Source organism: Perca fluviatilis, chromosome 5 (genome assembly GCF_010015445.1).
Source record: "Perca fluviatilis chromosome 5, GENO_Pfluv_1.0, whole genome shotgun sequence".
Classification (NCBI taxonomy): domain Eukaryota; kingdom Metazoa; phylum Chordata; class Actinopteri; order Perciformes; family Percidae; genus Perca; species Perca fluviatilis.
This window is the reverse complement of record NC_053116.1, coordinates 36,725,285-36,744,336: the sequence shown is the minus strand read 5'-3', so window position 1 is coordinate 36,744,336 and position 19,052 is coordinate 36,725,285. Positions and strand designations below refer to the sequence as shown.

At 38.5% G+C, this 19,052-nt stretch overlaps 1 protein-coding gene across 2 annotated transcripts in view; it reads left to right on the top strand.

The window, feature by feature from the left end:
• The first annotated feature begins 204 nt into the window (after positions 1–204).
• LOC120559655 (mitochondrial carrier homolog 1-like) overlaps positions 205–19,052 on the top strand; it is a 20,895-nt gene continuing 2,047 nt past the window's right edge. The window contains exons 1-11 of one of the 2 annotated variants that reach the window (XR_005639341.1): positions 205–589; positions 3,594–3,678; positions 3,762–3,868; positions 5,004–5,066; positions 6,105–6,162; positions 7,626–7,677; positions 8,395–8,454; positions 12,807–12,962; positions 14,616–14,663; positions 14,748–14,815; positions 17,677–17,741. Coding sequence is in view for 1 of the 2 variants with exons in the window: in XM_039801554.1 (XP_039657488.1) it covers positions 437–589; positions 3,594–3,678; positions 3,762–3,868; positions 5,004–5,066; positions 6,105–6,162; positions 7,626–7,677; positions 8,395–8,454; positions 12,807–12,900; positions 14,616–14,663; positions 14,748–14,815; positions 17,677–17,752 (864 nt within the window). In the remaining variant the exon portion in view is untranslated. Of the gene's footprint in view, positions 590–3,593; positions 3,679–3,761; positions 3,869–5,003; positions 5,067–6,104; positions 6,163–7,625; positions 7,678–8,394; positions 8,455–12,806; positions 12,963–14,615; positions 14,664–14,747; positions 14,816–17,676; positions 17,753–19,052 lie in introns of those variants that run through there. The other variant, XM_039801554.1, reaches the window with a different exon arrangement.

Here is a 19,052-nt window from a genome sequence, read left to right as displayed (position 1 = left end):
TTGATGTATTGCATATTGCGACAGGGCAAGTGAATTCGGATATTTCTTGTGTCACCATATTGACAAGTTGCATGTATTTGACCACTGAATGTACTCTTGCAAAACTGTAAAAAAAAATGTGTGCATGTGTGCACGTGTGTTAAAGTGATGCACGAGCTAGAGACTCCGCCCAAATGTTTTGGTTCCGCTGTCACATGACAGATGAGAGGATTTTGCCAGAACAACAATCATAATAAAACCTACACTACATGTGTTATAACTGAGTAGGATTTATTACAGCTGTATTTCGTTCGCTACAACAACAGGGTCACACCGCAATTTACCTCTGAGGCAGAGAATATTATTTTGAAAATTCAAAGCGGAAATTGTTTTTGTAGCTTAGCGTAGCTGTCTTTCTTACAGTTAATGGGGATCCAAACTTTAGGGTAAATTAAAGATGGAATCGTCAGAAAACCTCTCCGGTCAGGAAGTCGGTGTTGAGCAGGATGCTACACCGACTCTCGTGGATGTGGACACCGCGTTGTTGCTGCTGGGAGCGGGAGTAACAGCCATCACACACCCTCTGCTATACGTGAAGCTGCTAATACAGGTAGCGTTAGCTTGATGTAGCTCGCTAGCTAACAGCAACCGTATAACCGTTGATTACGACGTCTAACAGCAACCGTTGGTTACCAAAACGTAACAGCAACCGGTATGACTATGAAAACATCGCGGCTGTGTTGTTTACGGAGTCCTCCAACTGTCGCCTTACTTTCCCATGTAACTTATGTATTACAACGACAACCAGCTTGGTCGGTTCATCTGTGGTTGTCCGGGCAGAAGAGTCCTACTGCGGGGTGTTGTTCTCCCGGTAACGGTAGCTAGCTAAGTTACTGGAGATGCTGTACGGCAGAGAACCGCTTCGTCCAGTGCAGCTGGGTTGCCTAATTTATCATTTTATCAGACATAAATGAAAATTTCGTTCAATATTTTTTTCTCAAACATATCAAATATTTCCTCAGTTTTGACTGAGAGTCTAAATGTGTCCACTATGTACCCTGACTTGAAATGACTGGTGTTGATTCTGTAAACTGTGGGAACTGATAATGTTAAACATCCTACAGATTATTGTATTATAACAGCTACAGTATGTATTTTCCTTTTTTCCTCAAAAGTTTTTGGTGGAAATCCACTTCCTTTGACATTAAATAGAGCTGTAACAATTCCACATTTTACTGTACAATTAATAGTTTCAGAAATAATTGCGATTAACAATATAATTGTCTCTTTCAGTCAAATTTAAAAAATAGTTATTTATGTATTACTTTTGCAAACAAATTCCCAGGATAAATCTTTTGGTCAGATCACTGTTATGTGACCCAGATAATGTAATAACACAGGTACACTGCCTATGAAGTAAACTACGTGTCTTTATTATCATAAAACTTATTTTTTTTCTTCTTAAATGAACATAAACCTGACAATTACCATCACCAGTCATAACCCACTTAGGGCTGTAGCTTATTAATTGCGGTTAAACAAAGAAATGGCGATTTTGTAAACAAAAAATTGGCTTATTTATTATTGCGATTAGACAATTGTGTAATAATTGTTACAATCCTAAATCCCTAACCCTAGCTTTGATGCTTGAAGAATCCTTATCCTCCTGATGCAACATTAAACCATTTTAGACTACAAAACAATCCCACCAGGGCCTGAGGTTTTGAACTTTTTTTTGAGTATGCTAAAATGCATTGTCATTCAATACCAAATTTCCAATACCTAAGGAGTAAATCTAGCATCAGTGGGCCAATAAGCATGCATAATGCCTGTACCTATCTAATAATGCTTGTGATTTGCTGTCTAACGTTACACGAAAAGTCACGCAGTAAAAACTCTACGTTATGCACTGTGTTGTATTTAGAGAGGCTAGACTAGAGTGAATATTAATACCCAGTCCCAGCCCACAACATGATACAGATAGAATCAGCTTTATTGGCCAGGTTTGCGTAAACAAACGAGGAATTTGACTTCGGTTAATCTTTGCTCTCAAAGGACAACACTTCAAGGTCCCATGGCATGAACATTTCACTTTATGAGGTTTTTTAACATTAATATGAGTTCCCCCAGCCTGCCTATGGTCCCCCAGTGGCTAGAAATGGTGATAGGTGTAAACCGAGCCCTGGGTATCCTACTCTGCCTTTGAGAAAATGAAAGCTCAGATGGGCCGATCTGGAATCTTCTCCTTATGAGGTCATAAGGAGCAAGGTTACCTCCCCTTTCTCTGCTTTGCCCGCCCAGAGAATTTGGCCCATTGTGGGACTGGCTCTAGAGGCTGTAATTCTGCACCAAGGCTGAATTTTGACTTCAGATACAGTATTAGGGGACCACTAAGGTCTATATAAAAGAGACTTCAGATACAGTATTATGGGACCACTAAGGTCTATATAAAAGAGACTTCAGATACAGTATTAGGGGACCACTAAGGTCTATATAAAAGAGACTTCAGATACAGTATTAGGGGACCACTAAGGCCTATATAAAAGAGACTTCAGATACAGTATTAGGGGACCACTAAGGTCTATATAAAAGAGACTTCAGATACAGTATTAGGGGACCACTAAGGCCTATATAAAAGAGACTTCAGATACAGTATTAGGGGACCACTAAGGTCTATATAAAAGAGACTTCAGATACAGTATTAGGGGACCACTAAGGTCTATATAAAAGAGACTTCAGATACAGTATTAGGGGACCACTAAGGCCTATATAAAAGAGACTTCAGATACAGTATTAGGGGACCACTAAGGTCTATATAAAAGAGACTTCAGATACAGTATTAGGGGACCACTAAAGTCTATATAAAAGAGACTTCAGATACAGTATTAGGGGACCACTAAGGTCTATATAAAAGAGACTTCAGATACAGTATTAGGGGACCACTAAGGTCTATATAAAAGAGACTTCAGATACAGTATTAGGGGACCACTAAGGTCTATATAAAAGAGACTTCAGATACAGTATTAGGGGACCACTAAGGTCTATATAAAAGAGACTTCAGATACAGTATTAGGGGACCACTAAGGTCTATATAAAAGAGACTTCAGATACAGTATTAGGGGACCACTAAGGTCTATATAAAAGCATCCAAAGAGCACCATGTCATGGGACCTTTAACATATAAAGAAAAAAGAAAAAGGACAGTAAGGAATATAAAAAAAAAATACTGTTAAGTATACAGTATAACAATACAACAGAATTTACAAAATTACAAAAAATATACAATAACAATTGAAGAGATGGAAGGAATAGTGCAACATCAGTATAGTCTTAGATTTAAGATTTAAATATAAATATAGTGCAAGGCAGTTCAGTGCCTTGCATGATGATTTATCACAGAGACATTTTGAAGACAGAAAGTTGTCTTCTTAACCGCTTCTTTATATCACTAAAATACCATCTGGCATCTTAAGCATTATCCACTCTGCATACCGTTTTGGGAAAACACTGTTGTTGTTGTTGTTGTTGTTGTTGGTGTTGTTGGTGTTGTTGTTGTTTTGGGCCATTTAATACAATAGTTGTCAGTATGATTGTTGTGTCACTGTTGTTTCCAGGTGGGACATGAACCTCTTCCCCCAACTGTGGGCACAACTATGTTTGGACGAAGAGTCTTATACCTGCCGGGCTTCTTCTCCTACGGTGAGTGAGGTGTGATTTCTCAACGTCTTATTGTTTCACTGGACAGGTTAAGAGCAGTTGACAGGAAATGAATTTGTTTTCAGCACGTCACATTGTGAAAGTAGATGGAAAGAGGGGACTCTTCCGCGGCCTCTCACCCCGTATCATGTCCAGCGCCATCTCCACTGTGGTCAGGAGCAAAGTGAAACAGGTAAGCATTTATTATAATAATATCAATACAGTTTTACAAGTTATTTTCTAATTTTAGGGGGGGGGGGGTGGTGGGGGTGTGTGTTTTTTGGGCGGGGGGGGTGTGGTTTTGTTTGTTTTTTTTTTTTGTTTGTTGGGGGGGGGGGGGGGGGGGGGGGGGGGGGTTGGTTGGGTTTTTTTTTGGGGGTGGTGGGGTGTTTTGGGGGGGGTGTGTGTGTTTTTGTTTTGGTGGGGGGGGGGGGGGGGTGTGGGGGTGGGTGGGTTGTGGTTGTTTTTTTTTTTTGGTTTTTTTTTTTATATTTATATAATATAAAAAAAAAAAAAAAAAAAAAAAAAAAAAAAAAAAAAAAAAAAAAAAAAAAAAAAAAAACAGTACGGATTATATGTTAGTTTGGTTTTTTTTTTTTTTTGTTTTTTGCCGTGGCCTGTATTAGAAAATCTATTTTTTTATTTTTTTATCTAGAGATTCTTTGTGTCCCCTTTTAGAAGCAGGGAACCCAGTTCAGCCTGCTGGGGAAGCCCCAGTTAAATTCATGGTCAATAAACCTTATTTAAATGACATTGTACCTAATTTGAGTAAAAAAAACAAAACAGAAATCATTATTTCGTCATTATAATAGTTATTTTGACTGCTAGTTAAGAGGATGTTGAATGAATCACAGACTGGTTCATGTCAAAGTTTATTCAGGACACTGGTATGAAACCATTTTAACCATTTCTTTCAAATGCTTTAAAATGGAATCAAACACCCAAAGTTCAGCGAAAAGTAATCATTCATGTTTCCTGCGAAGCACATCCATGCATCCATGTTATTTTGGGGCAATTTGGTTGAAAGAAACTCATATTTCTGATATAAGAAAACTTTTAAAACGCGTCAAATTTGACCCGAGCACAACACAAGGGTTAAAGAGCGCGCAGGACGGCCGCAGGAACGTGCTCAACCACCGGCAACAAAACAACGTGCTGGAGAGCCCAAGAGCCTGGGTGTTATAGTTAGATGAAGGCTGATGCCAATATGTGTTTTGTTTTTTTGTATTTTGCAGCCATCAACACATTTCACAAAAGGATCTAATATCGTCATATTGCAAACCCCTATTGAGAAGGATTGTCAAAGGTAATTTTAGTTCTTTATCCAGCAGGTGGAGCTCCTATCCAAGAAAGACGAGCTGCAGACATCACTTAGGAAAGTGGTGAAGGAGGTGAGAGGTCGCCTACTCCTGAATAACACCTAAACAGTGAAATCTGTCCAACATCTGTCCATCATCCCTGACTTCTTTCATTCAGTCTAACTGAAGTGATATCATTATAATGTCTCGTTATACTTCCTGCCTACTTTCTGTTGGTCATTATGGTATTTAAATGTTCCATTATGAAATGCATCTATTTAAATATCTCTCAAATGCGTGCCACATCAATGTTAAAGACACACAGGGCCCTATCTTGCACCGACATAAGTGTCTTTGCTAGTTTAAGACCGACCCAGTTGTCATTTTCCCGTCCAGCGTCCACGTCGTTTAAATAGCAAATGCACCTGCACCCATGGGCGTGCTGGTCTCACAGGGAGGTGTGTTCAGGTGCATTCCGGGCGTATTGCTATCTTGAAGCAGTGGGAAGTGATCGCACCATTGACCAACGAAAACCTGGTCTAAAGTCAATAACGCAGCATTTCATTGTTATTTTAACAGAGCATTAGTAAAATGCGCCTAGGCTCGTGCACAGCCCGTGCACACTATGCTTGTTACACACACAGGGACGCACAGCAGCACACACACATGCAAAAGATTACAAATATTACGGTGCAAATCGTCCATCATAACAGCAATGGTCCAAACGCGCCTGGCTTTTAAAGGGAATGGGAGATGACACTCTGATTGGTTGATTGCATGTTACGCCCAAAACACACCTCTGATTAATGAGGACACTAAGTACAACCCTTTAGAACCACGCACCTGGCGCCGGGCCCTTTTTTCAAACTAGCAAAAGTGCATTTGGACACGCCCTAAATGCGCTGCCATGTGCTTCACGCCGTGCGCTTAGATCGTTAAAATAGGGCCCACAGTATGGGAAAAAAGTTGACCATGTGGTCAGACCTGTGCTCTTCTTTTCTCATCTTTGCAGCTCTATTGGTATCACTTTAAGGGTACTGGTATTGGTACTGGTATCGTAATATTTTTTTAAATGATACCCAGCCCTAAATTTATACCAGGTTGTCTCTTCAAATATTTTCCTCTCTCCAGACCTCACATGAGATGATCATCCAGTGCCTGTCCAGAGTAGCCACTCATCCTTTTCATGGTACGTCCTCATTTAGGCTGTCAAAGTGTATTCCACCATTAAAAAAAAAAAGTGTCTTGTGTCTGGAAGCTTCCTCCTGATCTACAAAAACAATGTCATGACCGAAACTAGGGCTGCAACAAATTATTTTCATTATTGATTGGTTGTGAAGTTATTTTTTCCAATGAATGGTGGAAAGGTGACGTCTCCAAACGCCTTGATTTGCGGACCATTTAAAACCCAAAGATGTTCAATTTAACAATAACAACAAACAGACAAAAAGAGACAAATCCTCACATTGGAGAAACTGAAACCAGTAAAGGTTTGGCATTTCAAAAAAAATAAAAATGTCTTAAATGATTAGACCATCCATCCAGTTTGGGCTGCCTACAGTATGTGCCGTGTTGTCAGTCCCCTTAAAGCTGACATTTAGACCCAATCACGATGCTTGTTTACATTGATTTTTGGGTAGAAAAACTCCTGCATCCTACAATTTTAACTGCGCTGAGCAAACCAGGACGAGGATCAGCTGGATATACTCTCATCTCATTCATCTAAAATGCATGTTTGATGCTTTTATATGTCAACAATTTGACTAACGTTAGCTTGGAGACCTAATGTACCTGCTGGGCCACGGACTAAAGAAAATGACACCACCCAAACTAGCAGTCAGGCCGACCAGCGTTGAGATGTTGCTGTTCCTAACGTTAGATTTGGTTTATCGAAGACGCTAGCAAAGTAGTGTCTCATTGCCAGATCTATCTCCACAGCTCTGTGGTGGAACATTTGCACCGCGCAGAAGAAAACGCTACATACAATATTAAATTAAGTTAACTGTTGACACAGTACAGTAATGTGAGCTATTTAAATGAGCAGATACATGGTTAAACCTCATTAGCTCTTACCAGTGTATCTCTGTGTGGACTTGGTCCACAGCAATCCCACCAATCAGTCCCAAAACGTCCCAGTTAGAGAGGAAACACCCTAAACATATTCTTAGTAAATCTTTACAATCATTCCCTGAAAGAACCGAGCAGGGCTGACTTGTTGCACCATCCAAATTTTCTTCAAAACTTCGTCATTTTCAGCGTGTAGCTCGCTATCTCAAAGTTTGTCGTTGTTTCCTGAAGTGAACGGAGATTTAAAAACAACAGCAACACACAGAGAGAGGAAGATGAGGGGCATCTCGCTGGATGTCAGGCATTTATCCTTGAAATGTACTTCCGTTGATCCAAACCTTTAGCAAAGGAACACAACAGAAACTAAAGACCGCAGAGACGTCAGCGTGGTCGGAGCTCCGTGTTTAACTGTGTGTCTTTTTACTTTACAGTTAAAAATGACAACAGAAATAAACAAGTTTCCCTGAAATGATTTTTGTGTTTGCGCGATGTCACTCGATACTGGCTGAATGAAATGTGACCTCTCAAAAACCAAGTAGTACACCGTTTGTTTAGCTGATCACCTGTTTTGTTTCCCTTTGGCAGTTATGTCAGTGCGGTGTATGGCCCAGTTTGTTGGCAGAGAGGTGAAGTATGGGTAAGACATTTTTTGAAACTGCAGATATGCCACATTGTTTTTCTTTAAAGTGCTCATATTATGCCTTTTGGCTTTTCCCCCTTTCCTTTATTGTGTTATATATCTTTTTTGTGCATGTTATAGGTTTACAAAGTGAAAAAGCCCAAAGTCCCCCCCAAAGGGACTTACCATCTCCAACAGAAAACCCTGTTCACCAACTGCTCCAAACAGCTCTGTTGTAGTCCAGCCTTTACTTCAGAGACAGACGTTATAATGCTCGCCTAGCTGCTAGCATGGCACGCCCTCATACTCTGCTTCTGACTGGCTAGTAGTCCTTACCTAGGTACTGTCAGGGCACGTCCTCATACTCTGCTTCTGACTGGCTAGTAGTCCTTACCTAGGTACTGTCAGGGCACGCCCTCATACTCTGCTTCTGACTGGCTAGTAGTCCTTACCTAGGTACTGTTCATGTGCAACTCCCAACAAAGATGGAACAGAAGTGAGAGGTCTCACTCTGTAGCTAAAACAGAGAGCTCAACACACAGGGTGAAAAGAGGAGCTGCACAAATGTGCAGTACAACAAAAATATGGTGTTTTTTGAAAATTAAACTATGCAAACCTATTCTGATATGAACCTGAAAATGAGCATAATATGAGCACTTTAAGTTATTTTACAAAGCTTTTTTTTACACTGCAGATATGCTGCGCATGTTAATGGAGTTTGTGTTACATTTGCAGTGGGATATTCAGTTGTATTATCAAGATTTTTAAAGAAGAAGGAGTTGCTGGATTCTATGTGTAAGTCATACTTAAGCTACATTTACACTACCACGTTTTGGTTTTAAAACAATTATCTTTTGCTACATTTACGCCTTAGGGCCGTTACAGAGTCAACGCATCGGTACGCATACGCGTCCGCAAGGCTACGCATCGCTACGCTTCGGCCGCCATTATGCGTCGATGCGTAGCCAAATGTGTCGTCCCAGTTTTTGATACGCGACGTGCCGGTGCGCACAATACTATGCGTTGTCGGTGGGGGCGACACTGCATGTATTGTAGTAGTGCCCTATATTTAAATATAGGATACTATATTGTACATTATCCAAAAATATTAAATCAACTTAGCTGAGCAAATTCATCAAACATAGGACTACTGAGTTACATTTTTCGGTATGTATCAACGTTGTGTGTGTGTGTGTGTCTATGCTGTGTGCCCTCCTCAAGAGGCTGAAATAGCGTACAACAGGAGAGAGAGAGACCCAAATGTATTTATATATTTTTAAAACCTGCTAAACCATGTTTACGCGACCTTTTATTAATGTATTGGTCAGTGCTACCCAATCGTAGCACACTGTACTGGTGGGGAAACACGCCAGCATCTGATAAACAGAAGTCAGCCAGCCAGCTGCTCCCTAACGAGAGCCACTCTCCGGGAGGGTCTGCCGACCGAACACCGTGGAGCGCTCTGCTGCCCCCTGTTGCGTGGGCGGTGTATTGCATTTCACGCATCGTCCGTGACGCTTGCGTCTACTTGCGTCCGCTGTTTAGACTATGAAAGGGAGCGAGTCGCTCACGTTGCCTGTTCGCGTTGCTCGCGTTGACTCTGTAACGGCCCTTACGTTGAAATACTCTGGCGTTTCTGAGCTCCTAAAACAGAGACATTTGGAAGCACTGCTGTCCCCATTGTGGTTTGAAAACTCCGGGGATGCTTTGTAGTCTGGACGGACACAAACAGAGACCTCTGGAAACTCTTATCGGTTAGGTAGCTTACAGACCTTTCAGTAACCGTTCAACCTCGTCGTTGCTCCGAGATAATAAATCCCTGCTCTTATTTTTCACCGTTGTTGTTCTTTCTTCAAAGTAATTTCTGTATTTTCAGACTGATCTCTTGAAGTGGCGTATGTACAGTACAGGCCAAAAGTTTGGACACACCTTCTCATTCAATGTGTTTTCTGTATTTTCATGACTATTTACAGTGCCTTGCGAAAGTATTCGGCCCCCTTGAACTTTTTGACCTTTTGCCACATTTCAGGCCTCAAACATAAAGATATAAAACTGTAATTTTTTGTGAAGAATCAACAACAAGTGGGACACAATCATGAAGTGGAACGAAATTTATTGGATATTTCAAACCTTTTAAACAAATAAAAAACTGAAATATTGGGCGTGCAAAATTATTCAGCCCCCTTAAGTTAATACTTTGTAGCGCCACCTTTTGCTGAGATTACAGCTGTAAGTCGCTTGGGGTATGTCTCTATCAGTTTTGCACATCGAGAGACTGACATTTTTGCCCATTCCTCCTTGCAAAACAGCTCGAGCTCAGTGAGGTTGGATGGAGAGCGTTTGTGAACAGCAGTTTTCAGTTCTTTCCACAGATTCTCGATTGGATTCAGGTCTGGACTTTGACTTGGCCATTCTAACACCTGGATATGTTTATTTGTGAACCATTCCATTGTAGATTTTGCTTTATGTTTTGGATCATTGTCTTGTTGGAAGACAAATCTCAGTCCCAGTCTCAGGTCTTTTGCAGACTCCATCAGGTTTTCTTCCAGAATGGTCCTGTATTTGGCTCCATCCATCTTCCCATCAATTTTAACCATCTTCCCTGTCCCTGCTGAAGAAAAGCAGGCCCAAACCATGATGCTGCCACCACCATGTTTGACAGTGGGGATGGTGTGTTCAGGGTGATGAGCTGTGTTGCTTTTACGCCAAACATAACGTTTTGCATTGTTGCCAAAAAGTTAGATTTTGGTTTCATCTGACCACAGCACCTTCTTCCACATGTTTGGTGTGTCTCCCAGGTGGCTTTTGGCAAACTTTAAACGACACTTTTCATGGATATCTTTAAGAAATGGCTTTCTTCTTGCCACTCTTCCATAAAGGCCAGATTTGTGCAGTATACGACTGATTGTTGTCCTATGGACAGAGTCTCCCACCTCAGCTGTAGATCTCTGCAGTTCATCCAGAGTGATCATGGGCCTCTTGGCTGCATCTCTGATCAGTCTTCTCATTGTATGAGCTGAATGTTTAGAGGGACGGCCGGGTCTTCGTAGATTTGTAGTGGTCTGATACTCCTTCCATTTCAATATTATCTCTTGCACAGTGCTCCTTGGGATGTTTAAAGCTTGGGAAATCTTTTTGTATCCAAACCCGGCTTTAAACTTCTCCACAACAGTATCTCGGACCTGCCTGGTGTGTTCCTTGTTCTTCATGATGCTCTCTGCGCTTTACACGGACCTCTGAGACTATCACAGAGCAGGTGCATTTATACGGAGACTTGATTACACACAGCTGGATTCTATTTATCATCATTAGTCATTTAGGTCAACATTGGATCATTCAGAGATCCTCTCTGAACTTCTGGAGAGAGTTTGCTGCACTGAAAGTAAAGGGGCTGAATAATTTTGCACGCCCACTTTTTCAGTTTTTTATTTGTTAAAAAAGTTTGAAATAGCCAATGAATTTCGTTCCACTTCATAATTGGGACCCACTTGTTGTTGATTCTTCACAAAAAATTACAGTTTTATATCTTTATGTTTGAGGCCTGAAATGTGGCAAAAGGTCGAAACGTTCAAGGGGGCCGAATACTTTCGCAAGGCACTGTACATTGTAGATTCTCACTGAAGGCATCAAAACTATGAATGAACACATATGGAATTATGTACTTAACAAAAAAGTGTGAAATAACTGAAAACATGTCTTTTATTTTAGATTCCTCAAAGTAGCCACCCTTTGCTTTTTTTGATAACTCTGCTAACCCTTGGTGTTCTCTCAATGAGCTTCATGAGGTAGTCACCTGAAATGGTTTTACCTTCACAGGTGTGCTTTGTCAGGGTTAATTAGTGGAAGTTTTTCCCTTATTAATAAAAAAGCAAAGGGTGGCTACTTTGAAGAATCTAAAATATAAGACATGTTTTCAGTTATTTCACACTTTTTTGTTAAGTACATAATTCCATTTGTGTTCATTCATAGTTTTGATGCATTCAGTGAGAATCTACAACACGTGTCAAACTCAAGGCCCGCGGGCCAAATCCGGCCCCTCGCAGATTATGATCCGGCCCGCATATCAATTTAGCTTCACAATACATTTTGGCCCAACTAAATTCTGACATTTTTGTCACTTTTTCGGATTTTTTTTTGACACTTTTGTCACTTTTTCCAACGTTTTTGTACTTTTTCCGTCATTTTTGTCACTTTTTCCGACATTTGTGTCACTTTTTCCGACATTTGTGTCACTTTTTCCGACGTTTTTGGGCGCTTCTTTTCCTATGATGGCTGAGGTACTTTTTCCTGACTTCTTTAGGACTTCATGTGGACCAAACTGTGAGTGAGAAGACTATATGACACGTGCAATAATACAGTCAAAGATATTTGACTTTTTCGATTAAATAAACACATGTCAATAAACTAAACATGTCTGGCCCTTGATGTGATTCTTATTTCCCAGCGTGGCCCTCTGGGAAATTGAGTTTGACACCCCTTTATTTTCATGACTATTTACATTGTAGATTCTACAATGTAAATAGTCATGAAAATAAAAGGAAACGCATTTGAATGAGAAGGTGTGTCCAAACTTTTGGCCTGTACTGTATAACACGCCAATTCCAATGCCATTATTGGCATGTTATGAAGACGCATACTCTCTTTTTAGCGTGTTTATCAACGCTGTTTGGCCTCCATTGACTTACATTATTGCGATTGCACGTGAATTGACGCCATGGCGACATACTATACTATATCCGCTGTATACGGCGTAGACATACACGCGGATAGCTCAAAACGCGTATAGATCACACGCCTCTTAGCTTTAGGAAAGTGGCGTGTATGTTTACGCAAAGTCATGATGCCATGTTGGTATTTTATACTTCTACATCCGTGATTTTCAACCGCAGAGTAACGTCAGACAATCTGCTTCCTGTTGACACCGGCACTCACGTGCCCAGTGTGTGTGAACGGTCATGTGATATTTGTTGTTAGACGTGTTAATATGGACAAAGATAGTTTTTGTCTAAAAACACAGCTTAAAAGTTAAAACGTAGTAGTGTAAGATGTAGTGTTGATATTTAACTGTTGATTGGTGAAGTCTTTATGACATGATTACCTCGATCTTTGTCCTCCATCAGGCTGAGCAGTGTTTTGTGTGTTTGCAGCGGGCTCATACCCCACGTGGCGGGAGAAGTCCTCTTCCTGTGGTTTTGTAACCTCCTGGCTCACTTTATTAACACCTACGCTGTAGACGAAAGTGTAAGTCCCTCACCTTTATGGATGGTAGAAGAGAGCGAGTGTACGAAAGACAACAAGCTATGGTAATGAATACCTTACTGATTAAACTTTTGAACAAATGTATAAAGCGTTAGGGCTCGGTTCAAAATAATCAATTTTCCGATTGAAATCGATCTTGAATCTAAATTAATATTCATAACATCCTTAGCCTAGACATCTAGACGCCCCCTAGCGGCAGCAAATGTAATTAGCACCCAGGCTCAGTCTAGCAACTCTGCGTTGGCTTGCGAGCTGGAAAAACCAAACTCCAGTCAGGCCAATCACATCGTGTATAGAGTCGGTGGGCGGGGCTTAACATAATGATGGCAGAGTTGCGACGGTGCCGCGTGAATTCCCTGCTACTTGAAAACAAAGAAGATGGCCGCTGCTGCTGCTGGAGAACAGCGGTCTTTGGAATCGGCTTTGGTCGCGACTCCGGAAGACTTGGAGTTCAGCTTTTCTTTGAGAAAAGAACAAAGAACGGCACTGAAGTCATTCTTAAAAAAGGAAGATGTGTTCGGAGTTTTGCCGACCGGATACGGCAAAAGTTTACTCTATCGACTAGCGTCGCTCTGCCTGGTTGTAGCGCTATCCTATTGCGTGCAGAGGGAATTTGAAAGACAACCATTTATCCCGCCCCTCGGATTGAGCTCCGTCAATGGTGAGTTCCCAGACCCAACATCTGGATGTGGGTCTGGCTTGTCAGGCTATAACATCCTGAGATCGATCTTAAAGCCCCAGTGTGTAACGTGTTTAGTTGTTCATTATCAAAATCTGTGTTGCCCGTTCACAAACTTGTCCTTTTTCATTAATATTTACCTCCACCATCAATTTCAAGTATTCCTATTAGCTTGGAATTTTACATTTGCGCTTGCATGAACTGGGGTAGACGCTCCATAATGATGCGCCATCTTGAAATACCAACAATGACGGCTGATAGACGGCCTTTTGTACACCTTCACTTTTTGAAGCGTGAAGGCTACCATAGCTGCAATACTGCGTGGCGAGAGAGAGTTGATTGCGATATATGATCTCAACGCTAGATGGGAGTAATTCTTACACAATGTAGCTTTAAGAGGCTCCGTTTTAATGCCAGACTGAAAATATTGGTTTCATAGGAAACTAGACGATCTAAGGAATCCATGTCTTGCTAAATAACGCTCCAAAGTTTGGCTAAATTTTGGCGAGGGAAAAACTGGCCGTTTCCACAGACGTGGCTTTGGGTCTCTGTCTCTGCATCACGCGTACATTGTTTTCTGTCTCTATGTAACTGATGTGGTGTCAGTTCTTAAGAAGTCATGGTAAATCTGATCCAGAAGATAAGAATAAAGTGTAAAAAAATGTATTTATTCGTCAAGATGCTGTTCTGAATAGCAAAGTGATCTCAAAAGATAAAATATGAGGTATACACGTGCTATCAACTCAACTCAACTTTATTTATATACAGACCAGAAAAGAAATGAAAGAATACAAACAAACTTACAAAATTACAAAAAATTACAACAAGACAATAAAATGTAAACACTAAAAATTATTTAAAAACAGTGGTTAACACTTAATAAAATAATGCTATATTATAAACATTAAACCCAGTCTTGTTATCTATAGTTTAATTGAACTGAATTCATTTTGATTTCCCGTTGCATGTAAAGCTTAAGAAGTACTCTTTCACCCCTCTCTTTGGGTTTCTGTTGCAGTTCACTCAGGCCTCGGCGGTACGAAGCTACACTAAGTTTGTGATGGGCGTAAGTTCTACATTTAAAACTGTTGTTTGAAATGTTTCTCATAGGCAACATTTCTTCATATTAACGGACTGTGTTTTTCTCTAGATTGCAGTGAGTGCTCTTACATACCCATTCATGCTGGTGGCCGATATTATGGCAGTCAACAACTGTGGGTGAGTCATTCTCTTCAACATTAGGCTTTTTTATGACTTTTTTCGACATACTTTACTATGACTTTTTTAATTTTTTTGAACATATTATACTATGACTTTTTTATTTTTTCAACATACTATACTATGACTTTTTTGAATTTTTTCAACATACTATACTATGACTTATTTTTTCAACATACTATACTATGACCTTTTTTAAACTTTTTTCAACATACTATACTATGACTTTTTTAAATTTTTCAACATACTATACTATGACTTATTTTTTCAACATACTATACTATGACCTTTTTTTTTACTTTTTCAACATACTATACTATGACCTTTTTTTAAACTTTTTTCAACATACTATACTATGACTTTTTTAAAACATTTTTCAACATACTATACTATGACTTGAATTTTTTCGACATACTATACTATGACTTTTTTGAATTTTTTTCAACATACTATAATATGACTTTTTTATTTTTTCAACATACTATACTATGACCTCTTTTACTTTTTCAACATACTATACTATGACTTTTTCGAATTTTTTCGACATACTATACAATGACTTTTTAAAACTTTTTTCAACATACTATACTATGACTTTTATTGTTTTTTTTCAACATACTATAATATGACTTTTATTGAATTTTTTTCAACATACTATAATATGACTTTTTTATTTTTTCAACATACTATACTATGACCTTTTTTTACTTTTTCAACATACTATACTATGACTTTTTTTAATTTTTTCGACATACTATACTATGACTTTTTAATTTTTTCAACATACTATACTATGACTTTTTTTTTCAACATACTATACTATGACCTTTTTTTTACTTTTTCAACATACTATACTATGACTTTTTTTTTCAACATACTATACTATGACCTTTTTTACTTTTTCAACATACTATACTATGACTTTTTTTTAACATACTATACTATGACCTTTTTTTACTTTTTCAACATACTATACTATGACCTTTTTTAAACTTTTTTTCAACATACTATACTATGACTTTTTTGAATTTTTTCAACATACTATACTATGACTTTTATTTTTTCAACATATTATACTATGATTTTTTTAATTTTTTCAACATACTATACTATGACCTTTTTTAACTTTTTTCAACATACTATACTATGACTTTTTAAAAACTTTTTTCAACATACTATACTATGACTTTTTTGAATTTTTTCAACATAGTATACTATGACTTTTTTTATTTTTTCAATATACTATACTATGACCTTTTTTTTTACTTTTTCAACATACTATACTATGACTTTTTTGAATTATTTCAACATACTATACTATGACCTTTTTTAGAATTTTGTCGACATACTATACTATGACTTTTTTTTACTTTTTTCAACATACTATACTATGACTTTTTTTTACTTTTTTCAACATACTATACTATGACTTTTTTTTACATTTTTCAACATACTATACTATGACGTTTTTTTACTTTTTTCAACACACTATACTATGACCTTTTTTTTTACTTTTTCAACATACTATACTATGACCTTTTTTAAACTTTTTTCAACATACTATACTATGACTTTTTAAAAACATTTTTCAACATACTATACTATGACTTGAATTTTTTCGACATACTATACTATGACTTTTTTTGAATTTTTTTCAACATACTATAATATGACTTTTTTATTTTTTCAACATACTATACTATGACCTTTTTTACTTTTTCAACATACTATACTATGACCTTTTTTACTTTTTCAACATACTATACTATGACTTTTTTTGAATTTTTTCGACATACTATACTATGACTTTTTAAAACTTTTCAACATACTATACTATGACTTTTATTGATTTTTTTCAACATACTATAATATGACTTTTATTGAATTTTTTTCAACATACTATAATGTGACTTTTTTATTTTTTCAACATACTATACTATGACCTTTTTTACTTTTTAAACATACTATACTATGACTTTTTTAAATTTTTTCGACATACTATACTATGACTTTTTTATTTTTTCAACATACTATACTATGACTTTTTTTTACTTTTTCAACATACTATACTATGACTTTTTTGAATTATTTCAACATACTATACTATGACCTTTTTTAGAATTTTTTCGAAATGGTATTATTTTCAATAACACAAACAAATCCCACAACAAAATAAATAATACATAAAAAAAAAATCTTCAAATAAATAAACTTAGAACACGTAGTGATGTCTGAAGTCAAACAAGTGAAACCTAAAGTAGTTTTTAAACGCCTTGGGACGTGTAAAAATTGCAATAATTTTTTTATCTCAACTGGTTGTAATCTTCACACATTAATACCTATTTAAAACATCCCTAATATTTACTATAGAATTGTATTCCTGGCAGTGTGCAGAAAATGTACAGAAGATATAACTTAAAAGTTGTATAAATAAAATATGACAAATCCAAATCTCATATTTGTTATCGGCTGATAACTCAGAAATTATGTTTGGAGACGAGTCTGATGATTTCAGATTAAATGCAGCTTTATTCAAAACAGTGAACTAACTCGCATGACAGCGAGACAAACGTTGAGCATAACTCCTCCTTTATACTTTTTGGGGCTTCACACATTCCAATCTATCCAATCTATTTGTGTGGGACAATATTACCTCAGAACTAATCCTTATATGGAAATACTTATAATAGATTCACACATTATAGGCTCCAATTCCCTCCCTGTGTGTGTGAAGGTTGTCCCCAGACTAACCTCCTTGTGTAGTACACTACATACATGTATGCTGAAAATATCCACCTATCAATATTTTATTAGTAAAATCCTGATGCTTGAGCGTGACCGCTTGTGCTATGTGTTGTCAGGTTGGCTGCAGGTGTTCCTCCTCACTCTCCCATCTTCAAGTCGTGGCTGCACTGCTGGAATCACCTCAGCCACAAGGTACCGCCTAACAAACGCAGCGACACAAAAGGAACAGTCCGCTGTTTACATGTGTGGGGCTCCAGGGCTCTGTCTGTTCACTGATACAGAGATACAGTAGATAGATATCGGTATCATATGAAACCAGACTATCTAAGACAAGGCCGCCCAATTTGGGGCCCGCAGGCCAAGTTTGGCCCGTGCTCTCTTTGTTTTGGCCCGCCATGGATTTGACATGTTCATGCTTATTCTCCTCTTATTTTAAAAATAATGACTATGAAATGTACATTTTGTGCAGTTAAAAAGTACATAATCTGAGTTTAACGCCAATGTAATGCACAGTGCTGGTAAACTTCTATGGAAAATGGCAAGAATTACGGTGTTCTTCAACATCAACATTTATTTTTGGCCCGTGGCCTTCCATCCAGATACATTTTGGCCCTTCATATGAAAGAATTTGGGCACCTCTGATCCAAGACATCCGTGTCAGGCTGAATAACGCTCCAAAGTTTGGCTACATTTTGGTGAGGAAATGGCCATTTTCACAGATTTATGGCTTCAAGTCTATTGTCTCTGCATCACACACCCTCTGCACTAAAGAAAACCCTTGTACAATTTTTCAAGACAGATTAACTGTTACCATAATTAATCATCAGGGCCATGTATTTTCCGCAGATTTTAAACAAAGAACATGTAAAAAAAAATTTACTTAAACTCTGAATGTTGCCACATCTTCAGCCTTAAGCAGAAAAACAGTTTGCAAAATTCTGCCAAAAATCCGCAGATTCCGTTTGGGTCTGTTAATATTTCAAATTTAGCATTACATTTTCCGTTGGGGGTAGCCTGGGAAAACCCTGACGAACTTCTGGCAAATTTGAGATTTGCTCTGCAAGTCAGTCTGGCCCAGAGCCCATTCAAACCCATTTCCAATTTTTCCAAATCAAGGCACCAATAACAACCGTTGAGGCGAGCTTTACACCAATCACAACCGTTGAGGCGAGCTTTACACCAATCACAACCGTTGAGGCGAGCTTTACACCAATCACAACCGTTGAGGCGAGCTTTACACCAATCACAACCGGGTGAGGTTTTGGCCTACACCAATCACAACCGTTGAGGGCGGGTTTTACACTATGACGACGCAGGCACAGCGAGCAGCTTTTGTTTACATTCAACATGGCGGCCACCGAAGCGCAGCTGCCCGTTGATGCCGCTGTCGCTGCTAGGTCACCCGGATCGTTGGTCTGATTGGTTGAAGGACTATCCAATTGCGCCCAGAGGCATTTGAGCGGCGTCCGTTGGTGACGCCCCTTTGGAAATG